This window comes from Scheffersomyces stipitis, chromosome 4 (genome assembly GCF_000209165.1).
Source record: "Scheffersomyces stipitis CBS 6054 chromosome 4, complete sequence".
Lineage (NCBI taxonomy): Eukaryota > Fungi > Ascomycota > Pichiomycetes > Serinales > Debaryomycetaceae > Scheffersomyces > Scheffersomyces stipitis.
Genome location: NC_009044.1, coordinates 1,639,237 through 1,659,881, shown reverse-complemented (window position 1 = coordinate 1,659,881; position 20,645 = coordinate 1,639,237). Strand labels below are relative to the sequence as shown.

The 20,645-nt window shown below is 42.6% G+C and overlaps 8 protein-coding genes across 8 annotated transcripts; 6 read left to right on the top strand and 2 right to left on the bottom strand. All coding sequences in view use genetic code 12, as the record gives it.

Moving 5' to 3' along the window:
- Positions 1-924: 924 nt before the first annotated feature.
- On the bottom strand, positions 925-3,810 carry PHO91 (low-affinity phosphate transporter). The gene is made up of 2 exons (XM_001384232.1): positions 3,063-3,810; positions 925-2,975 (listed from the first exon to the last, which is right to left on the bottom strand). The coding sequence occupies exons 1-2, from the start codon at positions 3,594-3,596 to the stop codon at positions 996-998; spliced, it is 2,514 nt and encodes an 837-aa protein (XP_001384269.2). The 5' UTR covers positions 3,597-3,810; the 3' UTR covers positions 925-995.
- Positions 3,811-5,738: 1,928 nt separating this feature from the next.
- Positions 5,739-6,081, top strand: PICST_36094 (cytochrome c heme-binding site; the record flags this gene model as incomplete). The annotated part of the gene is made up of 2 exons (XM_001384587.1): positions 5,739-5,766; positions 5,843-6,081. The coding sequence occupies 2 exons, from the start codon at positions 5,739-5,741 to the stop codon at positions 6,079-6,081; spliced, it is 267 nt and encodes an 88-aa protein (XP_001384624.1).
- A 1,086-nt stretch (positions 6,082-7,167) lies between these two features.
- HSP31 (plasma membrane heat shock protein) lies at positions 7,168-8,148 on the top strand (the record flags this gene model as incomplete). Its single annotated transcript, XM_001384586.1, has 1 exon — positions 7,168-8,148. The coding sequence occupies one exon, from the start codon at positions 7,168-7,170 to the stop codon at positions 8,146-8,148; it is 981 nt and encodes a 326-aa protein (XP_001384623.2).
- Positions 8,149-8,929: 781 nt separating this feature from the next.
- On the top strand, positions 8,930-9,358 carry NUO17 (NADH:ubiquinone oxidoreductase, B17.2 subunit; the record flags this gene model as incomplete). Its single annotated transcript, XM_001384585.1, has 1 exon — positions 8,930-9,358. The coding sequence occupies one exon, from the start codon at positions 8,930-8,932 to the stop codon at positions 9,356-9,358; it is 429 nt and encodes a 142-aa protein (XP_001384622.1).
- A 648-nt stretch (positions 9,359-10,006) lies between these two features.
- PICST_88952 (predicted protein) lies at positions 10,007-11,207 on the top strand (the record flags this gene model as incomplete). The annotated part of the gene is made up of 1 exon (XM_001384584.1): positions 10,007-11,207. One exon carries the CDS (start codon positions 10,068-10,070, stop codon positions 11,205-11,207), a length of 1,140 nt encoding a protein of 379 aa, XP_001384621.1.
- A 782-nt stretch (positions 11,208-11,989) lies between these two features.
- Positions 11,990-13,516, top strand: PICST_36090 (vacuolar aminopeptidase; the record flags this gene model as incomplete). The annotated part of the gene is made up of 1 exon (XM_001384583.1): positions 11,990-13,516. One exon carries the CDS (start codon positions 11,990-11,992, stop codon positions 13,514-13,516), a length of 1,527 nt encoding a protein of 508 aa, XP_001384620.2.
- Positions 13,517-13,958: 442 nt separating this feature from the next.
- On the top strand, positions 13,959-17,202 carry PSP2 (suppressor of DNA polymerase and splicing mutations). The gene is made up of 3 exons (XM_001384582.1): positions 13,959-13,988; positions 14,109-14,153; positions 14,681-17,202. Exons 1-3 carry the CDS (start codon positions 13,985-13,987, stop codon positions 17,086-17,088), a joined length of 2,457 nt encoding a protein of 818 aa, XP_001384619.2. The 5' UTR covers positions 13,959-13,984; the 3' UTR covers positions 17,089-17,202.
- Positions 17,203-17,360: 158 nt separating this feature from the next.
- On the bottom strand, positions 17,361-19,172 carry PICST_89074 (predicted protein). The gene has a single exon (XM_001384231.1). It carries the CDS (start codon positions 18,779-18,781, stop codon positions 17,444-17,446), a length of 1,338 nt encoding a protein of 445 aa, XP_001384268.2. The 5' UTR covers positions 18,782-19,172; the 3' UTR covers positions 17,361-17,443.
- Between the last annotated feature and the right edge of the window lie 1,473 nt (positions 19,173-20,645).

Genomic DNA, 20,645 nt, shown 5'->3' with positions numbered 1-20,645 from the left:
CTGGAGACAGGGGCGGCAGCTGCTGGCGACTCACTTGAGCCGAATGTAGAGAAAAAGTAGGAGAACACTGTTGAAGAGACAAACAGCAAACCAGAAGGTCTAGAAAGCTAATCAACAATTGGTCTTTCAATGCCGTGGATGTTCGAATTGGGCAAAAGAAAAACGTGAAAAATTCCGTCTCGATAATCGGACAATTGTAACTGAAAAATTCAGTCTAAAAAATTGAGACAAACTGGAATCAAGAAAAAGGAGAAGAGAGCAAAAAAAAGCAGAGAGTAGAGAAAACAAAAAAGGAAAACGAAACAAGATATGAAAACTTCAACTGAATCCAAACCGGAAAAGGACGGAATCTCCAACAAGAATAGCAAATAGAGGGCGTCGTCTTCTAAAGATTGTGCACAACTATAGAGAGTATTTATGGAATTCCTAGCACATTTCTATTTTGACTTTTCTGACGCCGTTTCGGTTATTTTTCTCGATCTACGCCTTAGTCTGGCAGTGAACAGACTGTTGGGATATGCAGAGAAATTCCTTTAGTTATTCGGTTGAACAGCATCCCAATTATCGGTAGAACACAACTTGCACATCTTTGACAGATAGTGGGGATGGCGGGGCTTAATTGTTGCGGTACTGGTCTCGGGTGATTGTTCGGGTAGAGATAAGCGTGCATGCAGGCGATTGCAAAAAGTTGGGTGGAAATAGAATAAGTGCTGCAATGCTTCTATCGCTTTCAAAGGTAGATAAGAGAGAAGGCAGTATAATGCCACAAGATCGTCTACAGTGTTAGTGTATACTATTATAGAAGGTGCCACTGATATACCATTGTGGTAGAATGCTAGTGTGTAGAATTATAATTCTGTATTTGTCTAATATTGAACCTCTACTCTACTGTACTAAGTTAATCTATAGTAGTACGATACTCTTCCTTTATGTCAGATATGTATTATGAGTTTACTATGTAGTAGTCTGGCCTTACGGCGGGGTATTCGATCAGTTTAGAAGTTGATCAACTTCATCGTAGCGTAGCCGATGGACACAATGATGGCGTAGGCTATAACTGAACTTGGCACACCACGGGTGATAAACGTCCCCACGGTCAAGTACGGCTTACCAAACTCGTCGGTCATGCAAATGGCAGTAACATTAGGGAACCCGGATGTAGGCAATCCCATGGCTGCGGAACACAATAAGGCACTAATCATGATGAGGAGTCTGGGATGGGGCTCTTCCATGTTGTTACCAATTTCAGAGACCAATGGGATGATGATGAGCGCAGCCACCGTGTGCGAAACAAAAGTGGCCATTGTCAAGATCAAGAAGCCAAAGGTAAGTGCTACACCAAACAAAGAGAAGTCCTCTACTTGTTTCTGGATAGCAACGGCTATGGTATTCAACAATCCAGATGACGCAACAGCTTTACCTAAAGCAGTACCACCCATAGCCAACACGACAATGTTCCAAGGGTAGTTGTTGAAATCTTCTGTAGACAACAAGCCCGAGCCAAAGAACAAGATGATTGGAAGAAGAGCTATGATCCCCATTTCACCAAAGATGCCGGTGATACGCGAAGCAATGCACCAGAGGAAGATGGTTAGAACAGAAATGGAGATGATGAACCACTGCACTCCTGAAAACTTGTTATCAATGGTTCTGATGGGAACAAGATGGGTGTTTCTAGAGTTACAGTTGAATGTTATCAACAAGAAGATCCAGATGAGCAACAACGACAAAACACAAACAGGCAATGCAATGACGAACCATTGGCCCCACGAAGGCTGTGGGTCCATGGCCCCTATGGCTATCATGTTCTGGGGAGAAGCGATCGGAGAAGCCATACCTCCGACGTTGGATGCTAGAGCTATACCCAAGATAAGGGCATTGATGAACTGGGAGCCCTTAGGCAATGTTCTCAATAATGGCTGAATAAGTGAGAAACAAAGCACTGGCGCAGCGACATTCGAAACCCACATGGAAGCAAATAAGGCCACACCCATGATTGTAAGCAAAACAACGGAAGGGTTGGTACCAGCCTTGGACAAGATCCACGTAGATATCAACTTGGCGATGTGGTATTTCGACAATGCCGCTGCCAACGTAAAACCTCCCAATAACAACAATATGACGGAGTTCCACATAGTCGATAATATAAACTTCGAAGAGTCTACAGAGTCCATGTCTGAGCCATCATCATTTTTCAACACGCCGAGATTGACAATCAACAAAGGGATCAACAAAGAGGTTACAAAAAGGGGGATGGCTTCAGTAGCCCACAAAAGAGAAGAACAGATCAACAATGCAAAGCAGTTCTTCTGGGCTCTATCAGCAAAAGGAGAAAAGTTCAACAACACGATCGTGACCGTGGCTATCAAAACCAACTTGATCAAGACAGGGTTTTTAAGCGAGATATTGAACTTGTGGATAAGTTGCCCTTCAAGCTTTCCACCATCTTCAGCACTCTTTTCCATTCTGAGACGGTCAGCTACAGATATCAGCTTCGAGTTGGCAGCATACGTCTTTCTTTCCAAACCAATCATGTCTCTCCACACAGTGTTTCTTTCCCACACGACATGCTCACGCAAATGGATCGACAACTCAGATTTTGCAGCCTCCAAATCATCACCATGATTACAGATCAAGGCATAGAGTCTTGTTAAGGATTGCAAACGGTCGTTGACTCTATCAATGGTAGAATCCTGGAAGATGTACGATCTCTTTGGCAAACTGTCCAAGTAACCATCTTTCAAGTTTGTGTCGAGCGACTTATCGAACTTCTTCAACGCTTTTTTGAAACCAGTCTGGTTCAACTCGATGTAAGACTTCAATTCAGACAACGTCGTGAAAAGACCGATAATTCTCTTTCTCAAGATAATTCTGCTTTCACTGAGCAAAATCAACTGTGGAGGCAAATTGGCCGAAGAGGAAGCAGCATTGTTAATATTATTCCAGATCTTGGGCGATTTTGGTGAACGGAGATACTCATCGATGGAACGAGACTTAACCAATTGTGAACCAATCGAAATATTCAGCTTCTTCCTGCCCCTGCTGGCCTGGTCGTGGCCGACAAAGTCGCGCATATCGTCATCGTCATCGTCGTCTTCTTCTTCTGGCTGTGTAAATTCCGTATCGGGGTCAGTAGTGTTGGTGATGTAGTTTTCGTTCAGGGCATCGGAGGTCTGTCTCAAGTGATTCAGTTTCAGATTCAAGAAGTTCAGGTTTTTGCCATTGAGCATGGACGACCCATCAAGCTCGTGTTCAAAGTTTTCGATGTCGTTGACAATTTCGTCAATACTCTTGAAGATGAACGCTTCCTGGAGCTGGTAGAAGTCATCGATCTTCTTCAACTCAGCATCGAGAGCAGCAAGAAACACTGACGACGGAGATTCAGCACCAGCCGTGGCTCCATACGTCTGTGATTCGTCAGCCATGAGATGTGCACCAGCTTCGAGGTCTTCATCCTGCGAAACCACTGACTGGTGAGATCTCCTGAGGTTGTCTCTCTGGAGCGAGTAGATGAGCTTCTTTAGGGTAGTATAGGCGATGTATTTAGACAGCCATTCGGGCACAGCATTAAACTGCAATGAATGGGAGAACTTCATATCTACGATAGTCTATACGATATTGTTGATTTTGTTGAACTGTTGTATTTTGTTGAAGTATGTGCTTTCTCAGATTGCGAGATGTGATTGTGGAATATCTCCTATTGATAGAATAGATAGAAGTATGGTTGTAATTATGACAATATCAATAATTCTTAGTAGGATTCACAGGATAAATGAGATATTGGCTGCTCTGGAAGGATATCGCTAGGATATGACTACAGTCAGATGCTGACTCCAGATTCTTTGACACCTGGAAGGAAGAGGTGAGTGAACCACCTTGAAAAACTTGAGGAAAAGTGGTTCAACAAATCCTGCAGAAACCACCCGTGCCAGAATAGTGGAGGTAGATAGCGCGAAGGTAAAAATAGCGACCGTGCCGCGCTAGCGCTATATGCATATAGGGAGAGATAATTAGGACAGTGGACAATAAGAAGCGTGGATTTGATTGACTTGACAGAAGAATGGTACTTTTAAAGATTGTAGAAGTAGAACTGGTACCAGCTAGAAATAGACTGAACCGCAAAGCAGCAATTGAATAAAACAAGAAACGGCTGGATAGCACTTAGTACCAATAGTTTTATGCCCTGCTAGCAGGTTCGCGGTAGCACGACAAAATTGTGATTTAGTGATCCTGATTTAGTGTGTTGGTGAGTCAACAAAGGAGCGTAGCTTTGTTTCCTAAGCGACTCGGAATCGTGCCGTATCAGGAGCCGCGATAATGCTACCTGAAGGCTCCATGAAGGTGTTGCTACTTCCATTGGTATTGTTACTTCAGTTTCTCTAGCTCGTTGCCGTAGCTACCTTGTAGGGCGTATCTACGGTGACACACTATGTAGCATATACCGCCTTTGATCATCTGCCATAAAGCAATGATTGTAGATATAGAAGTCACACGACAATAGACATGACTGGAACCATCACAACTGCTGCTGTAGCAGAAATTGACCAACAAACCATAAGAAATTCTCGTATTGTGCACAATGGATGCAAAATCCTGTCACAGTGCATACGAAAATGGCACCGTTCAAGGTTCTTTTGCCAAATTTACAAAGATATTAATCTATGTGATCACCAACGTCAACTCGGACACACTGCACCGCACCACACTACATTACAGTACAAGGAAAGAGGGCTTATCTCAAACAATAAGGCAGAGAAACTGACCACAGCAATGGACACCGATGCGACAATGCTATCGTATCGTGAATGACTAACAGAGCCGATACCAAAAGTAGCGAACTTCGACCAACACCGTAAAGACATCAGAAACTGTCATATTTGGCCATTGGTGATGTCACAATCCTTATTGCTTCTTTGGTGAACAAATTACTCCATTTGTCTGAACATATGTATAGATAATGACGTACTATTCTGGGCCTCGAGCAGACCACCGGATACGGTTCAACACACCAAGGTTATCAAACCAGACCGAGCCGGAGGTATCACAAGCAGAAGAAGCATACTTTGAGAACGAATACATGATCTGACTCATATACGAAAGGAATCAGTGAAGAATTGTAATGCTGAATCAGATAAGTTCGCAGCAATATGGGATCTGCCAACTATTTCGCAGCCATCTCGCAAAAATTAATCGCGCGCCGAAGCTCCAAACCCTTGAATACCAATTCATTCCAAACAGAAGCCAAGATCTGAGATGGGTAAGCGGCTATCCAGAGTTCATGACCCAATTCGCAAAACTCCTGTTCAATTCCGAAACTACCACATCTATCACCTGCCTCGTAAAATCTGCTCACCTCCTGCGTCATGTTTAGTGCGTGATAATAATTTAGACGGCTGGTGATCAGCTCAGCTTATAGAATCTACGAACTCCAAGAGATATCCAAGAGAACCAAGCTGCCATCTAGAGTGTCACTGTCAAACAGCAATTGAACTCAAAGTATAACAACTACCGCAAGATAGATCCTACAAGCTTGTACTACACCTGAAATTGGCTAAATTTCAAGCTTTCCGCATCCTTCATACTTAACTCTAAGGCTGAGGAGAACCGGCAATACAAAAAACAAGAAATATCTACTCCAATTCTTCTTTACTCAATTGAATCGTGTTGCCATAGTTAACTACAACTAGGGAACTCTACAATTCTAACTAGTTACACTTTCTACACACCAATTCTAGAGAATGGACTTCTGTTTCTTCCTCATTGGTTGTACGTATAGATTTCAAGAGGCTAAGCCGATCATGAGGCTGGTCCCTCCGTCAGAACAACCCTAACCATAGTCTAGTCAAGGAGTTCAACAAGCCGTTGGACGACGTCGGGCAAATCCCGTGCTACTGCTCCAATTGCCACAACACCTCGGTGTTTGCTATCCGGACAACCAACGTTGTCACCTTGTTCTTCATTCCGGTATTGCCCTTCTACCGCTCCAAGAGACTCAAGTGTAACATCTGCGGAGCTTCGGGAGACATCAACAACGAGGTGATTAACAGACTAAAGTCCGGCCAGCCCGTGGCCATAGGCTAGAAGCTCATAGAATTCTATACGAAATAGCAAATGTATACTAAAATGTATAACAATTAGTGCTCCCATACTTGTGGTGGTGGTGAGGACTCTGAAGCCTGGAGTTTCATCTACTGTATACAAATTTGTACATGACAAATTACATGCCGATGCTGCCGTGTATATTTTTTCTGGAGTTGCACCCATTGCACCCAGAGCTTAACGGGTGTGACAACCAATTAGACTTTGACAAGGGGTTTGCTTCGGACCAGAAAAAATCGCTCCACCGCTCCTTGGGTAGTAAAGTGGATAACCGGGGATACACAGTAGCAGCGAAGATGTGGTGGTCATGGAGGAGGGTTCGGGGAAGGGTTCCAGACATTGGACAGTAATGTGATATTAGTAAAGAAACTACTAGAAGAAATTAGCACGAGAACAAATGTGGAATTGAGAATCGAGGAATTGTAGAGAGACAATTTTCGTGGCCCGTGAATTGTTCAGAGCTTAAACTCAACCCGAATACGAGCTTCTGGAGCTAGTCATATTTCGCAATTCGCAATTGCTATTACAAATAGTAGGTGCATGTGGTTCGCAGTCATGGCGCGCAAAGCTGCTGGCGTTATTCTCTCATCTGAAGCAAGTCCATTGTCGCCAACTCTAAAGCCACATTCATGTAATGCTCTCACAACGAGCCATTTTCAGATCGTGGACTGTAGCACCCAACGGCGGTATTATAGCACAATACGAGGGGCTAAAGGAATGATCAGCCTACGGAGAAATATTTACCATCATCTTTTCTGCCGCAAATCGTGCAGAAAAAATAACGCACCTAGCTGACCTTGCTTTTTTTTGCACCCTATTACTAATGTGTACAGAACTACACCATTACCATGCATGGACAGTTACTGGTGGGTTATTCGGCATGTTGTTGGCTTGATGGATAACGCTGGCTAGGAAAACTCATGATGGCAGCTATGGATCCGTGGCAGGCGAAATAGGGGTATATATAGACCTCCAGTCTACCCCTATTCTCAGTGTCAAGGTACTTTCTTTTTCATCAATTACTAGATTAACTCCTTTAGGAAACTACAATCTACACTCACATTCTAAATGACATCACTTACACACTTAGTATCTCGTGCAAACCAGGCCATCGAGGTTAACCCTCCAGCTGCTAACATCGATATCCATCTTACTTCGCATGGTTCCAATTGGCTTTGGGCCTTGTTCTCCGTCTTCTCACTTTTCGCAGTCGTCCATGCCTTTGTCTATGGTTTCACTTCTTCCGAGAAGAAGAGCTTGAAGAAGACGTTGTTGGTTATCCCTCTCTTCATCAATGCTGTTATGGCCTACACCTACTTTACATACGCTTCTAACTTGGGTTGGACACTGACACCAACGGAATTCCAACATGTGACAACATCCGAAGATCTTGATGTCAGACAAATCTTCTACGTCAAATGGGTCGGTTACTTCTTGACCTGGCCATTGGTTCTTACTATTATTGAAGTCACTACGCAATCAACCGACTTCTTTGAAGAAGGCGACATCTTGACGAAATTCTTCAGCTTGTTCTCTCGTTTATTCGCCAAGATCTTAGCTACCGAAGTATTCGTTATTGGTTTATTGATCGGTGCTTTGATTGAATCTACTTACAAGTGGGGTTACTTCACTTTCTCTGTCACTGCCCAATTATTTGCTGAAATCTACATCTTCGTAAATGTCATGACTGCTTGGAGACAATCCACTCAAAAGCTCGGTTTGATTCTCGTCCTCTGTCAATTGGTTATCTGGATCCTTTACCCAATCGCATGGGGTTTATCTGAAGGTGGTAACAAGATTCAACCCGACTCAGAAGCTGCTTTCTACGGTGTTCTTGATTTCTTCACTTTCTTCTTCATTCCTGTTGGCTTGACGTGGTTGGCCATCAACAATGTCGACGAAGAATTCTTCTCCAAGGTATGGCACTTACAACTCAGAAAGAACACCACTTCTCCAGCACCAGATGCTGAAAAGGACTTCGGTGAAACCCCAAGACACAGTGGAGACACTGCTGTTGCCCCAGTAGGTGTTCCAACTGACGAACAATAATTTATTTCGAATCTGAAACAGAGATATCGCTGATTAAAGTTTGGTACAATAGTTAAAAAGTGGCTGCGAAAGTATCACTTCGCATCCTATAATGTGAACATGCTGGTTGCACCATTCTATTCTTTGTTTCAATTCAACTGTGATACACGTCTCATCCTTAATTTCTTAATATGCTAACGAATCTATACGTTTTATGTCTTCTACCGCTATTTACTAGTTCGTCTCTTTCTATTGAAATTTTAATAATATATGTTAGTTTCAAGTCAGCTACTGCTGTAGGATCTAAAGGATTTCTTCCTGTTCTTAGTTTAGAGGAGCTCAACTTCGATTATGACACATTTTATGAGCTAATCAATTTAGATGACACCAGGACGTATCCCACCGAACCAGCCGGTAATGGGGGGTGAAATTAGACAAAGTGACTCTATAATGACAGTTGTGATTGAGGGGAAAACTCCTCAGGGACTGCATTACCAAAAATGTATTTGGGTAGTCGATAACAACGGCAATTGTGCAGAAGATCTTAGCATGTGATCGATGACAGTTTATAATATTAACCTGTAGGCACCCAACCACTGGTATAAGAAAGGCGTGGTACAAAGTAGTATTGTAGAGACATTATGGGTGCAAAATACCGCTCTACACATAGGTTCATCACATGATATCCGGCACATGATCCTTCCTCACCCAATCAAGGAGCTGGAAAAAATGTTCTATAAGCCTTAAGGTTGAAATATCAATACAGAATTGACCATAATTTTACTTCTCTTCAACATTCAAAATGTCCAACTCGCTCGCCCGTACCATTAAGAACATCTACAAGTCTGGAATCAAGAGAGCTGCTTTCCAAATTCAGACCCACAACGATACCAAAAGCGGTTGGTTAGTTGGTGAAGATGACTATGGTAACAAGTACTACGAAACTGATGCACCAGAAGAAATTCACTTGAGAACCAGATGGGTGGAATACAACGACAGATGGACCCAGATCGATATTTCCAAGGTTGAGCCTGGTTGGCATTACTGGTTGGGATACGGAACCAACACCATCCCAACCGAATTAAAGGGAGATGAAAAGACTACCAGAGCCTACCCTATTCCAGCCAAGCACAAGCCTAACTTGACCAACAGTAGTGGTGCCTACGTTTCTTATAATACTGCTAAGCCTAAGCATACTGCCTGGGTTCCAGAGGTTGCTCAAAGAGTATAAGAGAAAAAAGAAGAAAGAAGCAATGGAGAATCGGATTCCATTTGAGGAATTTTTGACTAAAACATTAATTGAGAAGTAATGAATTCATCTTTTGCATTGAATCAAAGTTAATTTTTGGATTGAATTATGAAGTCTTTTTGAATTGGTTGAGAAATTTGTCGAATTAATGAATTTGTCGAATTAAAGAATTTGTTGAAAATTGAAGATTCTGTATAATTTCGATATCATTCCATAATTTCAATATTCAAGACATCAAAGATTGGAGGTCATGAGATTAGATGATACGGAATGAGATTCATTCACATTGAAAATTGTATTGAGTTGAAGATGATGCTTTGTAAATCTACTGTGATATCCAGTATGTGAGCAGACACATTTCGCCAATACCCATACGGCCACGGCCATCGCATATTTATATAACTACATATTATTATCGTTCTGTAATTTAGTAGAATGTCATTTAGAACACAATGTAGCGATCATTTTCATATTCTCCCTAGAGTATCTCCTTATTTCTCGAAGACCATCTCACTTCTTTATCTCGCTTGCACTGTGCGGCTCATACAGGCTCGGTACAAAAATTTTCAGCTGTAGCAAAGATTAGATGTGCGATATTCTTTTGATCTGAATCACAACTAAAAGGTTAGAATAGCTAGGAACTATCTTAGTCGTCTCTAATTTCATATACCAACACAGCATATCTTTCAGAATGAGTGGAAGTGGAAAATTGCCCGAGTTAGCCACAGATGCCGTGCTCGTCAAGTCAGCTCCAGTGCCAGATGACTTTGTAGAAGTGAAAGGTATTGACTATTCCAAGGAGTCCGCCTACAATATGAGAGCTACCGACTTGATAGACTCGATGAAGACCATGGGATTCCAGGCTTCCTCTGTGGGACAAGCTTGCGACATCATCAACAGTATGAGATCGTGGAGAGGAAAGCACAGAGATGAGCTTCCTGAACATGAAGTGACAGGTGAGTTTGACGATGAAGGATACCAGAAGACGACTATTTTCATGGGTTACACATCCAACTTGATCTCTTCTGGTTTGAGAGACACTTTGAGATATTTGGTTCAGCACAAGATGGTTTCTGCAATCGTAGCCTCTGCTGGTGGAATTGAAGAAGACTTGATTAAAGTGTTAGCTCCAACGTATATGGGCGAATTCAGTTTGCCTGGTAAGGGTTTGAGAGACCAGGGAATGAACAGAATCGGTAATCTTTTGGTTCCCAACGATAACTACTGTAAGTTTGAAGAATGGATAGTTCCAGTTTTAGACAAGTGCTTAGAGGAACAAGAGGAAGCCATGAAGAAATTAGGCTCTGAAGGATTGAATGCTGATTCTGATGCTGTGTGGACTCCTTCCAAGTTGATTGACAGACTTGGTAAGGAGATTAACGACGAATCGTCTGTGTTGTACTGGGCTCACAAGAACAAGATCCCCATTTTCTGTCCTGCTCTCACTGACGGTTCCATTGGAGACATGTTGTTCTTCCACACTTTCAAGGCTTCTCCTCAGCAATTGAGATTGGACATTGTAGCCGATATCAGAAAGATCAACTCAATGTCGATGGCTGCTTCCCATGCTGGTATGATCATCTTGGGAGGAGGTTTGATCAAGCACCATATTTGTAATGCCTGTTTGATGAGGAACGGGGCTGATTTAGCTGTGTACATCAACACCGGCCAGGAGTTCGACGGTTCTGATGCTGGTGCCAGACCAGACGAAGCTGTCAGTTGGGGTAAGATCAAGGCCGACGCCAAGAGTGTCAAGGTGTATGCTGATGTGAGTGTGGTATTCCCATTGATTGTTGCAGCCACCTTTGCAGCCGAGAAGCCTAAGAATTGAACGTGTATATAGGTAAAGACGAGAGATAGAGAAAGTGGAAAAGTGGGTAATTGGAAGTAGATAGTCAGTCAAGCAATATGACATTCACTTGAACTTGTTAACATTTAAAATTGATAGAACTCAAACAGAAATCTTGCTTAATTACTGTTACATGTATTCAACCAGATACTCCTCGATAAAGTGTCTACAAATCCTTTCCGAATACCGTAGAGCTTTCAGTACACTCGTTAAGAAATGGGTGCAAGTCGTGCAACACTTCTCAAAAGAGAGTCGAGCGGAAACGGAGAGCCGTGCGCGGAAACGGACAATCTCACTAGAAACGCTATCAGCCTCTCTATCAGTACTCTCAAATATTCGTAAATTCTCCAGTTGAACTTAACCGTAAAGTATAAAAGTAGAATATACAATTGGATAGCTAAATATTCGTAGACATAATCGCTTTACGGCTGGCAGAATCCAACTCTCTTTGGGTGTGCTGTAGTCTCCTGCCCCTTTCGGGAAGCCAGCCAGTTCATCCACAGCTTCTCCACAAAGACAACCAGTATGAGATCATTGTGCAGTGCCACAGTGACGAAGCGGCTCGACGCTTAGACCGTTGCACGTCATGGTGGAGTCACCGAGATACTGGCCTTTTTTGAGTTTCACTTCTGGTGTTCAATAAATACCCAACTGTCTTCTTTCCATTGCTATTCTTTTCTCCTGAAAAATTATCTATCTATCGCTCGCTTATTATCATGTCTTCCCAAGAAGAGCTCGCTAACAACCTCCGTACCCTAGACGGAATGTTGAAGAAGTTGTCCACGGCAATTGAAGCTACTTCCGCTGGTTCCAGCTCCAGTTCTACTGCTTCTACTGCTAGTGCTCCAGCTCCTACTCCTGTTTCTACCAGTACTTCCAAGTACTCTGACGATTACTACGAAGCCCATGCTGACGAATACATTAATTTCACCTATAAGTCGCCAACCATCTACCATGTGGTGGACTACTTTGGAAGCAAGCTTGAACATGCTGGCTTTCTGTTCATTTCTGAAAAGGAATCGTGGGACTCGATTAGACCTGGAAAGTACTACACTGTCAGAAACGGCTCTGCTTTAGCCGCGTTCATAGTTGGTGAACACTGGAAGCCCGCTAAGGGTGTTGGAATCATTGGTTCGCACATCGATGCGCTTACAGTGATTTTAAAGCCCAACTCTACCAAAGCCAAAGTAGAAGGTTACGAGCTTTTGGGTGTAGCCCCATACGCCGGTACTTTGGGCGATGTATGGTGGGATAGAGACCTTGGGGTAGGTGGTAGATTGCTTGTGAAAGACAGTACTGGCAAGGTTGTGCCACAGCTTGTAGACTCTACCCCTAACCCTATTGCCCATATTCCTACTTTAGCACCTCACTTTGGAGCTCCAGCTGTGGGTCCTTTCAACAAGGAAACGCAGGCCGTTCCCGTGGTTGGTTTCTCCACTGAAGACCCAGAAGAACCCACCGAAGAAGAAAAGTCCGCTCCTTTATTTGGCAAACACCCTATGACCTTGTTGCGTTACATTGCCAAAAAGGCCAACGTCAAGGTTTCGGACATTGTCCAATGGGACTTGCAATTGTACGACATCCAGAAGGGTGTCAAAGGAGGTTTGAATAAGGAGTTTGTTTTTGCACCCAGAATTGACGACAGAGTCTGTTCCTTCGCAGCCATCAACTCGTTGATTGAAGTCGATAACGACCATTTGCTCAAGTCGGACTCGTTCTCGCTCGTGGGTCTTTTCGACAACGAGGAAATCGGTTCGGCAACTCGTCAAGGTATCAAGGGTGGTTTGACTGAATCTGTCATCACTAGAGTCATCTCGTCTAACTACTTCAACCCTAAATCCTACGATGTTCAGGAACAAATCCGTTTGACTTATGCCAACACCATCATCTTGTCAGCTGACGTCAACCACTTGCTCAACCCCAACTTTGCCAACGTTTATTTGGAGCACCACAAGCCTGTTCCCAACACTGGTGTCACCATTGCCTTGGACCCTAACGGACACATGGCTACCGACTCCACTGGTTTAGCTCTTGTTGAAGAATTGGCCAAACTCAACGGCGATACGTTGCAATATTTCCAGATCAGAAATGACTCCAGATCTGGTGGTACCATTGGCCCTTCAATTTCGTTGCAGACCGGAGCCAGAACCATCGACTTAGGTATCCCTCAACTCTCGATGCATTCTATCAGAGCTACTGTTGGTACCAAGGATATCGGTTTGGGAGTCAAGTTCTTTGCTGGTTTCTTTTCCAATTGGAGAAAGACCTACGACAGCTACAAGGACTTGTAAAAGTTTTTTGTATTCCTCCTATTCAATACAATATTTCTAAACATCTTTGCTTAATACAATAACTAGTATATGATAATGTAGAAGATTTGGATGTACGCTATATATACGTATATCTGAGCAATTTACTCCGGAGAAATGATGACTATTGTTAAGCTGGTATAAATAGGCCGAATCTTCAGGTATAAACCTTCACTTATCACCAGATCTGTTCATGTTGTCACAAGCTAGATCTCCGTCTATTTCGCAGCCATATTGCAACCCCAATTAGGCAATAATCAAAAAGATAAAAATAGTGTGGTGCGAGTTTGTAACATTTTTTTCGCTGCGTGAGTGTGCACGTGACATAACCCGAAATCGAATCGGATGTTCCAGGCGCTCTTGAGATACTGAAGAGTCACTTTTGTTTGTCAACTGGCTCAGCAATTGACAAGCAGTATCAGTAATAAGAGGGTAATTCCAAACTTTACAATGGGTATGTATTCGATGAGCAGCTGGAGGTTATTCTGATTCCGGAAATGAAAAACCGGTTTCGGACTCTAGGCACAAAAGATTGTTCTCTACAACTGGTAATACTAACAATACGAACCAACAGTTCCACCAAAGAAGATGAGTTTGCAGGAGTTCTTCAACGACGAGTGTATGTATTTATAGCCAAGCGTTGGCCATATAATTGTGCGGACGATTGGACCATGATTCCTTTTCTGGAATAATAAGACGTAGTAATCGATGTTAAGAAAGTGCCAAATCGTGAAATATATTAGAAGTCAAAATTGTTCAAGAAGTTTGTTCTAAAGTCAATCCCAATGAAGTCATAGAGAAACCAAGAAGTTGATTAACTATTTGGATTTGCAGTTTGCTTAGGAATTATCTCGTTCCGGTTCTATTGGTACTGGTATTGAATTTTATACGATTGAAGAGCTGGTAGATAGGTTTGAGATATCCAAAAGACAACTAAGGTAGTTGAATGAAACCAATGTGAATTGTGGCCGATGATGTTTGACTTGAGATTCATTGCTGGGGAATTCAATTTGACTTTTGCAAATTTTGATAGTTGTTTTCCATTCTGATGGGTTCGTTTTCATTGCACTTTTCTCCATTTATTGAATGTTTTTACTCAATATCCATTTCTATCTGCATTTAAGATAATGATACTAACTACTTTAGCGTATGGAGGCTCTTGGGCTGACGAAGATATCGACATGGCTTCCATTTCTGTCCCCATCGAGAGACATTCGCATTATAACCAACTGTCGTATAACGATCCGTTTGGTTCTCACCATGGATCCTCGCGATCTGGTGGTGTTCCTTACGACAATGGCCCTCCCTACATTATAAAATTGTTGAATTTGCCCATCACAGCTAATGATGGCTTTGTAGAGGACTTGCTCCAGAGCAGATACACCACTTTTGTCAAGTTCAAGATAGTTGCAGATCCTTCTTCCAACATCTTGGAGACTCATGTAATCAAGAAGGTAGCATTTGTAGAGCTCAGCTCGGCTGCAGACTTGCAAAAAGCTTTGAAGTGGCATGACTTGTACTATAAGGGAAATCGTAGGGTAGTTGTAGAGTTGGCAGATTTCAACGACTTTCAACATTGTATTCAGTTTAACACGCAACATGGTGCGGAGATTCAGCAGATACAAGATGATTTCATTGCTAACAAAAACCAACAACTGCATCCTCGTCATATGGCTCTTCTTGACCAGATCGACACCTTTTCTCCCCAGCATTCCCACGCAAACGCCTATCATCCGCCTGGGACCAGGAATCCTCCGAGCTTTTCTAGATCGCCTATTCGTGGAAGTGCTCAACTTCATAGTGCTCCGGACAAATGGAGAAATCTTCCAGCTTTGGGGGAGTCCAAAACTCCTGCTTTAGCTCCATCACTGTCTGCTCCTGTAAAACATAAGGTGAGTCCTTTTGGTGAAGCTAAACCTGTCGATGTGCTTTCAAAACAGCAAGAGATCGAAAAGAAGTTGATAAACCTCAACAACACCACAGTACAGACTTTGGGACCAGATGGTGAAATTTCTGATGTAGAAGATGTAGTGAGACAGTTCCACGAAAATGCTTCCCCCAAGTTGAGAAGAAGCTCATTGGGACGTAGAACTTCCACCACAAGCACTGATGGAGGAAGAAGGTCTTCTATATCCATCTTGAAACGCCCGCCTATACCGCACGACGACGTTCATGAAGCTAGCCCGGATATTGCCCCTAAGACGGCCATTCCAACTCCAGCACAAGCTCCAACTCATAGTAGTGAATTGAACAAGGCTGGAACGCCGAAACTCTCTCCTGCTCCAATACCACCTTCTGCATATCCTTCCAATGGAGTAGGTAAGAGTCTTGCTGAGTTGCTTAGAGAGCCCAATGACGACCTAGCTTCCATTTCTAGTGGAGGTCGCAGAACACCTACAACTAAGAATTCCACACCGAAACCGGCTGTGGTAAAACCGGTAATACTTAAGAAGAAAGTCACTTCCAGCCCCTTGATCCCCAAGGTAGATTTGACGTTAAAAGAGAGCGAGTTCCTAGCACAGGGAGAGAACAAGAAGCAGACTCCCCTTCAACTTCAGGCTGACCATGCGAAGGAAATCGAAATCGAAGATAAGTTGAAGAAAATTAATGATACTTTATCGAAGACGAATTTGGCAGTGGAAAAGAAAGATGTTGCTGAGATCGTAACGTCTACTGCATCTAATTCTGTAGCCAAAGAAGAACCCGAAGCACAGCATGAAATTAAAGCAGAAAATCTGGTCGAGGAGCGCCCAGATTTCAAGAAAGAACTCAGTGATATAGTCAAGAAGTCACATGTCAGAGATCTGCGTAAACAACCTCATTCTTCGACATATCGTGAAGGCCCTCGTTTCCAGCCTAACACCAGTAGGAGGTTCAACAACTCTACCAATGGTCACCAGAGAAGTTTTGGTGACAGAAACGTGGAAGGCGTAGCTAGTCATCCTATAACAGCTTCAACTTCTGGCAAGTTGAATAATGCTGAAGACTCTGTTTCTGCTGGGGGCAGAAACTTTCGACAACCTCGTTCACAGAACACTTATGACAGATTCAGATCAAGGTCTCCCACAAAAAACAAAGGCAGAGTATTAGGAAATAAGCGAGAATCAGTTTCGCCTAGCAACGCTGAGAAAAATGCCGAAAAATCAACGATATCAACATCTACGTCAACGCCAGCTTCAACTCCATCTGCTGCAAATGGCACCAATGGCAGCCACGGGAATTCAAAGAAGGAGGAAGTCGTAAACTCGAGTTCTACCGGTTCTGGGGTAACTCCAGAAATTCAGAAGAGTAGCGAGTCTGTAGAGTCTGCTTCTAGTACTACAGCTACTGCTGGATCTTCTGCTTCTGCTACATCAGAGAATGATGACACATCAAGTTCGACTTCTTTTAGAGGAGGTCATGGACGAGGTAGAGGTAGGGGTCGTGGCAGAGGCACTTCTTCGAGAGGAAGAGGATCACGAGGGGGACGAGGCGGTGCAAGAGGAAACTTCAATCTTCATTACGTTCGTAGCAAACCTTCGGATGAATCATCTGCTAAAGGCAATGATGCTTAGTTTCACTTGTAATGATGTCAAGATCCTATCATACAGTAGCTTTCTTGGTGAGCATGTGTAGGTTTATACTGATCATAGATAGCGTTCACGATAAATAATGTATTTATAGCTGATAAGTAATGGTGTTGTAGAATGACGTGATTCTCTGTGTTTGTAGCATGAGGATGGATTATAATTCTAGTGTGATTCTACTAATACGATGATTATATAGGTATAACCCGACTCTGCCTTGATCATACCATAATAGAGATATTCTACAAATGTACAATGTTATCATGAATCACTTTTATCCAAGAATACATACAAATATTAAAAGTAATGTCATGGAAATATGACAGTTTAATAAATAGGAGCTTCAATTGTTCAAGATACCAGTATCTCTCAAGGAGTTCTCCAAGAGCGTTTCCTTGACAGCAGCCATAACTAACTGGATGTTTGAAGTGTCTGTAGCTTGTGTAACGTGGGGGTAAATGTTTAAACCGGATCTATTCACCTGGGTAAATCTCCACAAAATGTACTTGGCAGCTTTGTTGATATTGTTACCTCCGGTGTAGTCCGGGAATTGTTTCTCTAAAGGAGAGTATGCCAATTTTTCGGCAAAGACATCGATTTTGTTCAAGAACAATACGATGGAAGTTCTGGAGAACCATCTAGAATTAACGACTGAATCAAACAACGCTAAAGATTCTTCTAAGCGGTTCTGAGAATTTTCTTCAAGTAGTACTTGATCGTATTCCGATAATGCTACACAGAAAATGATCAAGGTAACATTGTCGAAGCAATGGATCCACTTTTTTCTTTCAGATCTCTGTCCACCTACATCGTACATGTGGATATTTAAGCCTCCACTCATCTGGAACGTAAAATCAAAGATACCAGAAGTCTTTTTACGAGTTCTCAAGATGTCACTTACTGAGGGCACGTAATCTGGTGATGTGATTCTGTCGACATCTGACAAGAAGTAGTGGGTAGAATCGATGAGGTAGAAGTTGGCTTGTTGGAATTTCATGAAATTCTTGACTTCTGGAGTGTTATATATGGTTTTAATCTTTTGCGCAATGACCGGGTTGAAAACTTGCTCTGAATCGATGGAGAACTCGTAGTCCAACACTTCATTCAAATCATCGTAATCTAGAATATGTTTTCTGTCCTTATCTTTTTCCAAGTCTTGACCTTTAAATTCTTCTAAGCTGTCTTTATCCTCTTCGATTGTGCCATTTGCGCTTTCTAAATGGCCACTTTTGTTGATCAAATCTGGTTGCAAGTCGATGATGGCGTTGATGACGTTCTTGATACAGTCCAAGATATTCTTGTAAACAAAAGGCTTGAATTCATACAGTTCTTCTTTGGTATAGCCATTCTGGTGCAAAATCTTCATCTGCTTGACGATGGTAGATTTTCCACTCTCACCTGAGCCGAGCAATAAGATCTTCACTTCCTTATTGGGATCGGATTGCGTAGCCGCGTCTACGGGATTAATGGCAGTTGAAGCAGCCGTTGAAGCCGAGCCATTGGCACGTTTCTCTACGACATTTGAAGATTCTGTGGACGAACTGTTATTGTTGGTATTGTTGTTGGCATTAGACGTTTGTTTAGTACCGTTTGCTAGAGCCTGTCTCTGGGAATTGCGCCTGGCGTTGGTGTTTCCAGCTGAGGCTTCTGGAATAGGTTCTTTCGAAGCACCACAGCCCATTGTGAGTAGTAATAGAAGGAAGAAGTGAAGTGGCTATTAATGAGAATGAGACCGGAGTAGAGTCTCTGGAATAATGTGAAGTAGTATGATTGTTGTATGAAATGGAAGCTCTAAAGCCGTGGAAAATTAAATATTCTTTGACTACTGATGACTAATTGTGTTGAATGAGTTGCTGATGTTTGTTATTGGTGTTGAATGTTCTTTGGCCATTCAGTGTTTGTAATGTTGTATGATCTCAGTGAATGTACGTGATGTTCAGTGCTACTGTACAAATGAGTACGAGGGATTCAATGAGATGAGATTGGCGTCTTAAGACAATGCAGTGGGCCGATGCGGGCACAGGTGGATAGCGAGGCGGTGTCGGCGACAGCTGCTGACTGGTAGAAGGTGACTAAAGCAAAGTTAGCTGAAAGAAAAGAGGCAACCAAGAAAAAAATTGCAATACGAATTTGGTGATTACGAGGTATTTATTCGTACTAAGCGGGAGGAATCCAGATTCCGGGTGATGGAAAAGTGCGGCACTTAGCGAGAGCACTGAGTTAGGGGGAAAATAGTGAGGCAGTCACTGTGGAGTCGCTATTGCAGCGAGGGTACTGTCCCTGCGAGGCACCTGGGTCTAGTGACAATAGCAGCCGGTCAGAACGATTCTGGCGAGAGAATCTATTTATCTAGGAGCTACTTCTGAACAGCAGAACTGTCTAGCTGGTTTGATTGACGATTTAACAAATATTTGATAGCAGAGTATATATTAGAATTTCTATACGACGAAGAATCCTTAGTGCCGAATTGGGATGAATTAGCTAACGACTATAATGGAATATCCTGCGGTGAATTGGCTCTGGTGTGAACTGAAGTGCACCACTGCAAGATTTGTTTGCTGACTTGCTGATTTGCTGATTTGCTATTAGCGACCACCTCTTCGAACTGAAATTAGCGAGAGTAGTGAGCACGGGAATTATAGCGAGAATTATAACGAGAATGTCACGGAAACCAGTACTGAGATTTGAAATTTTGATAAATCCATACCGACAATTTTGAAAATGGCTCAATTTTACTGACGATCCTAAGCGCACTATCAGATTAGTGACTACAGGCGGAAATAGAAATTACTTCTATAGCAGACTTACCTAGGTGTTCAATATTGGCTTTTCTCTATTTGCTCCTTAGGCAAACCGGTGCATCCGTCTATACTCCAGCCAATACAGCCCATTCAGTCGTTCTTGTCCCAGCGTCATTGTCACTAAGAGTCTGATGCTTTTAAAGCGTTCTGCGACGCACTTTTGAAATCCGGAAAAATGTACGCGATTGCAAAATCTCTGGAAAAGTGCCACTTTCAAACTGGCCACGACGGAGTTATGACCAGGAGGGGAGTTCGTTAGATATTGTCAGCAGCCTATTGTGATTGAGATAACGTCAGAAGGAGATCCTCCTTTTGTAATATTCTAGAGATTTGCATGTGGCAGCTGCCAACAGTTTCGAAAGCAAATGTAGTAGTTAGTGTGTTACATCTGGAAATGTTGGTTAAGCACAATTCCATTGTTGAATATCAATCAATAATAAATCCATCTATACTGTTATACAGCTGTGGACTGCTCTTCCTAGTGTCGAATATTTCAAGTTCTTGCTACACAAATCTGGCAATTCTGAATAACATCGACAGCTGTCACGACTTGTGTATCCGTTCTCTCCGTAACTTCCATTATTTTTGCTGTAGCATGACGTTGACTACATAAAGGCTTACGGTTCACTTCAGAGTCAAGAGACTCCATGCTGAGAATACATCATAGAGGAGAAGAGTGTATTTCTTGTATATCCAGAGGGTATTATGGTATTTATGAAGTAAAGCACGGATCACATTAATCTT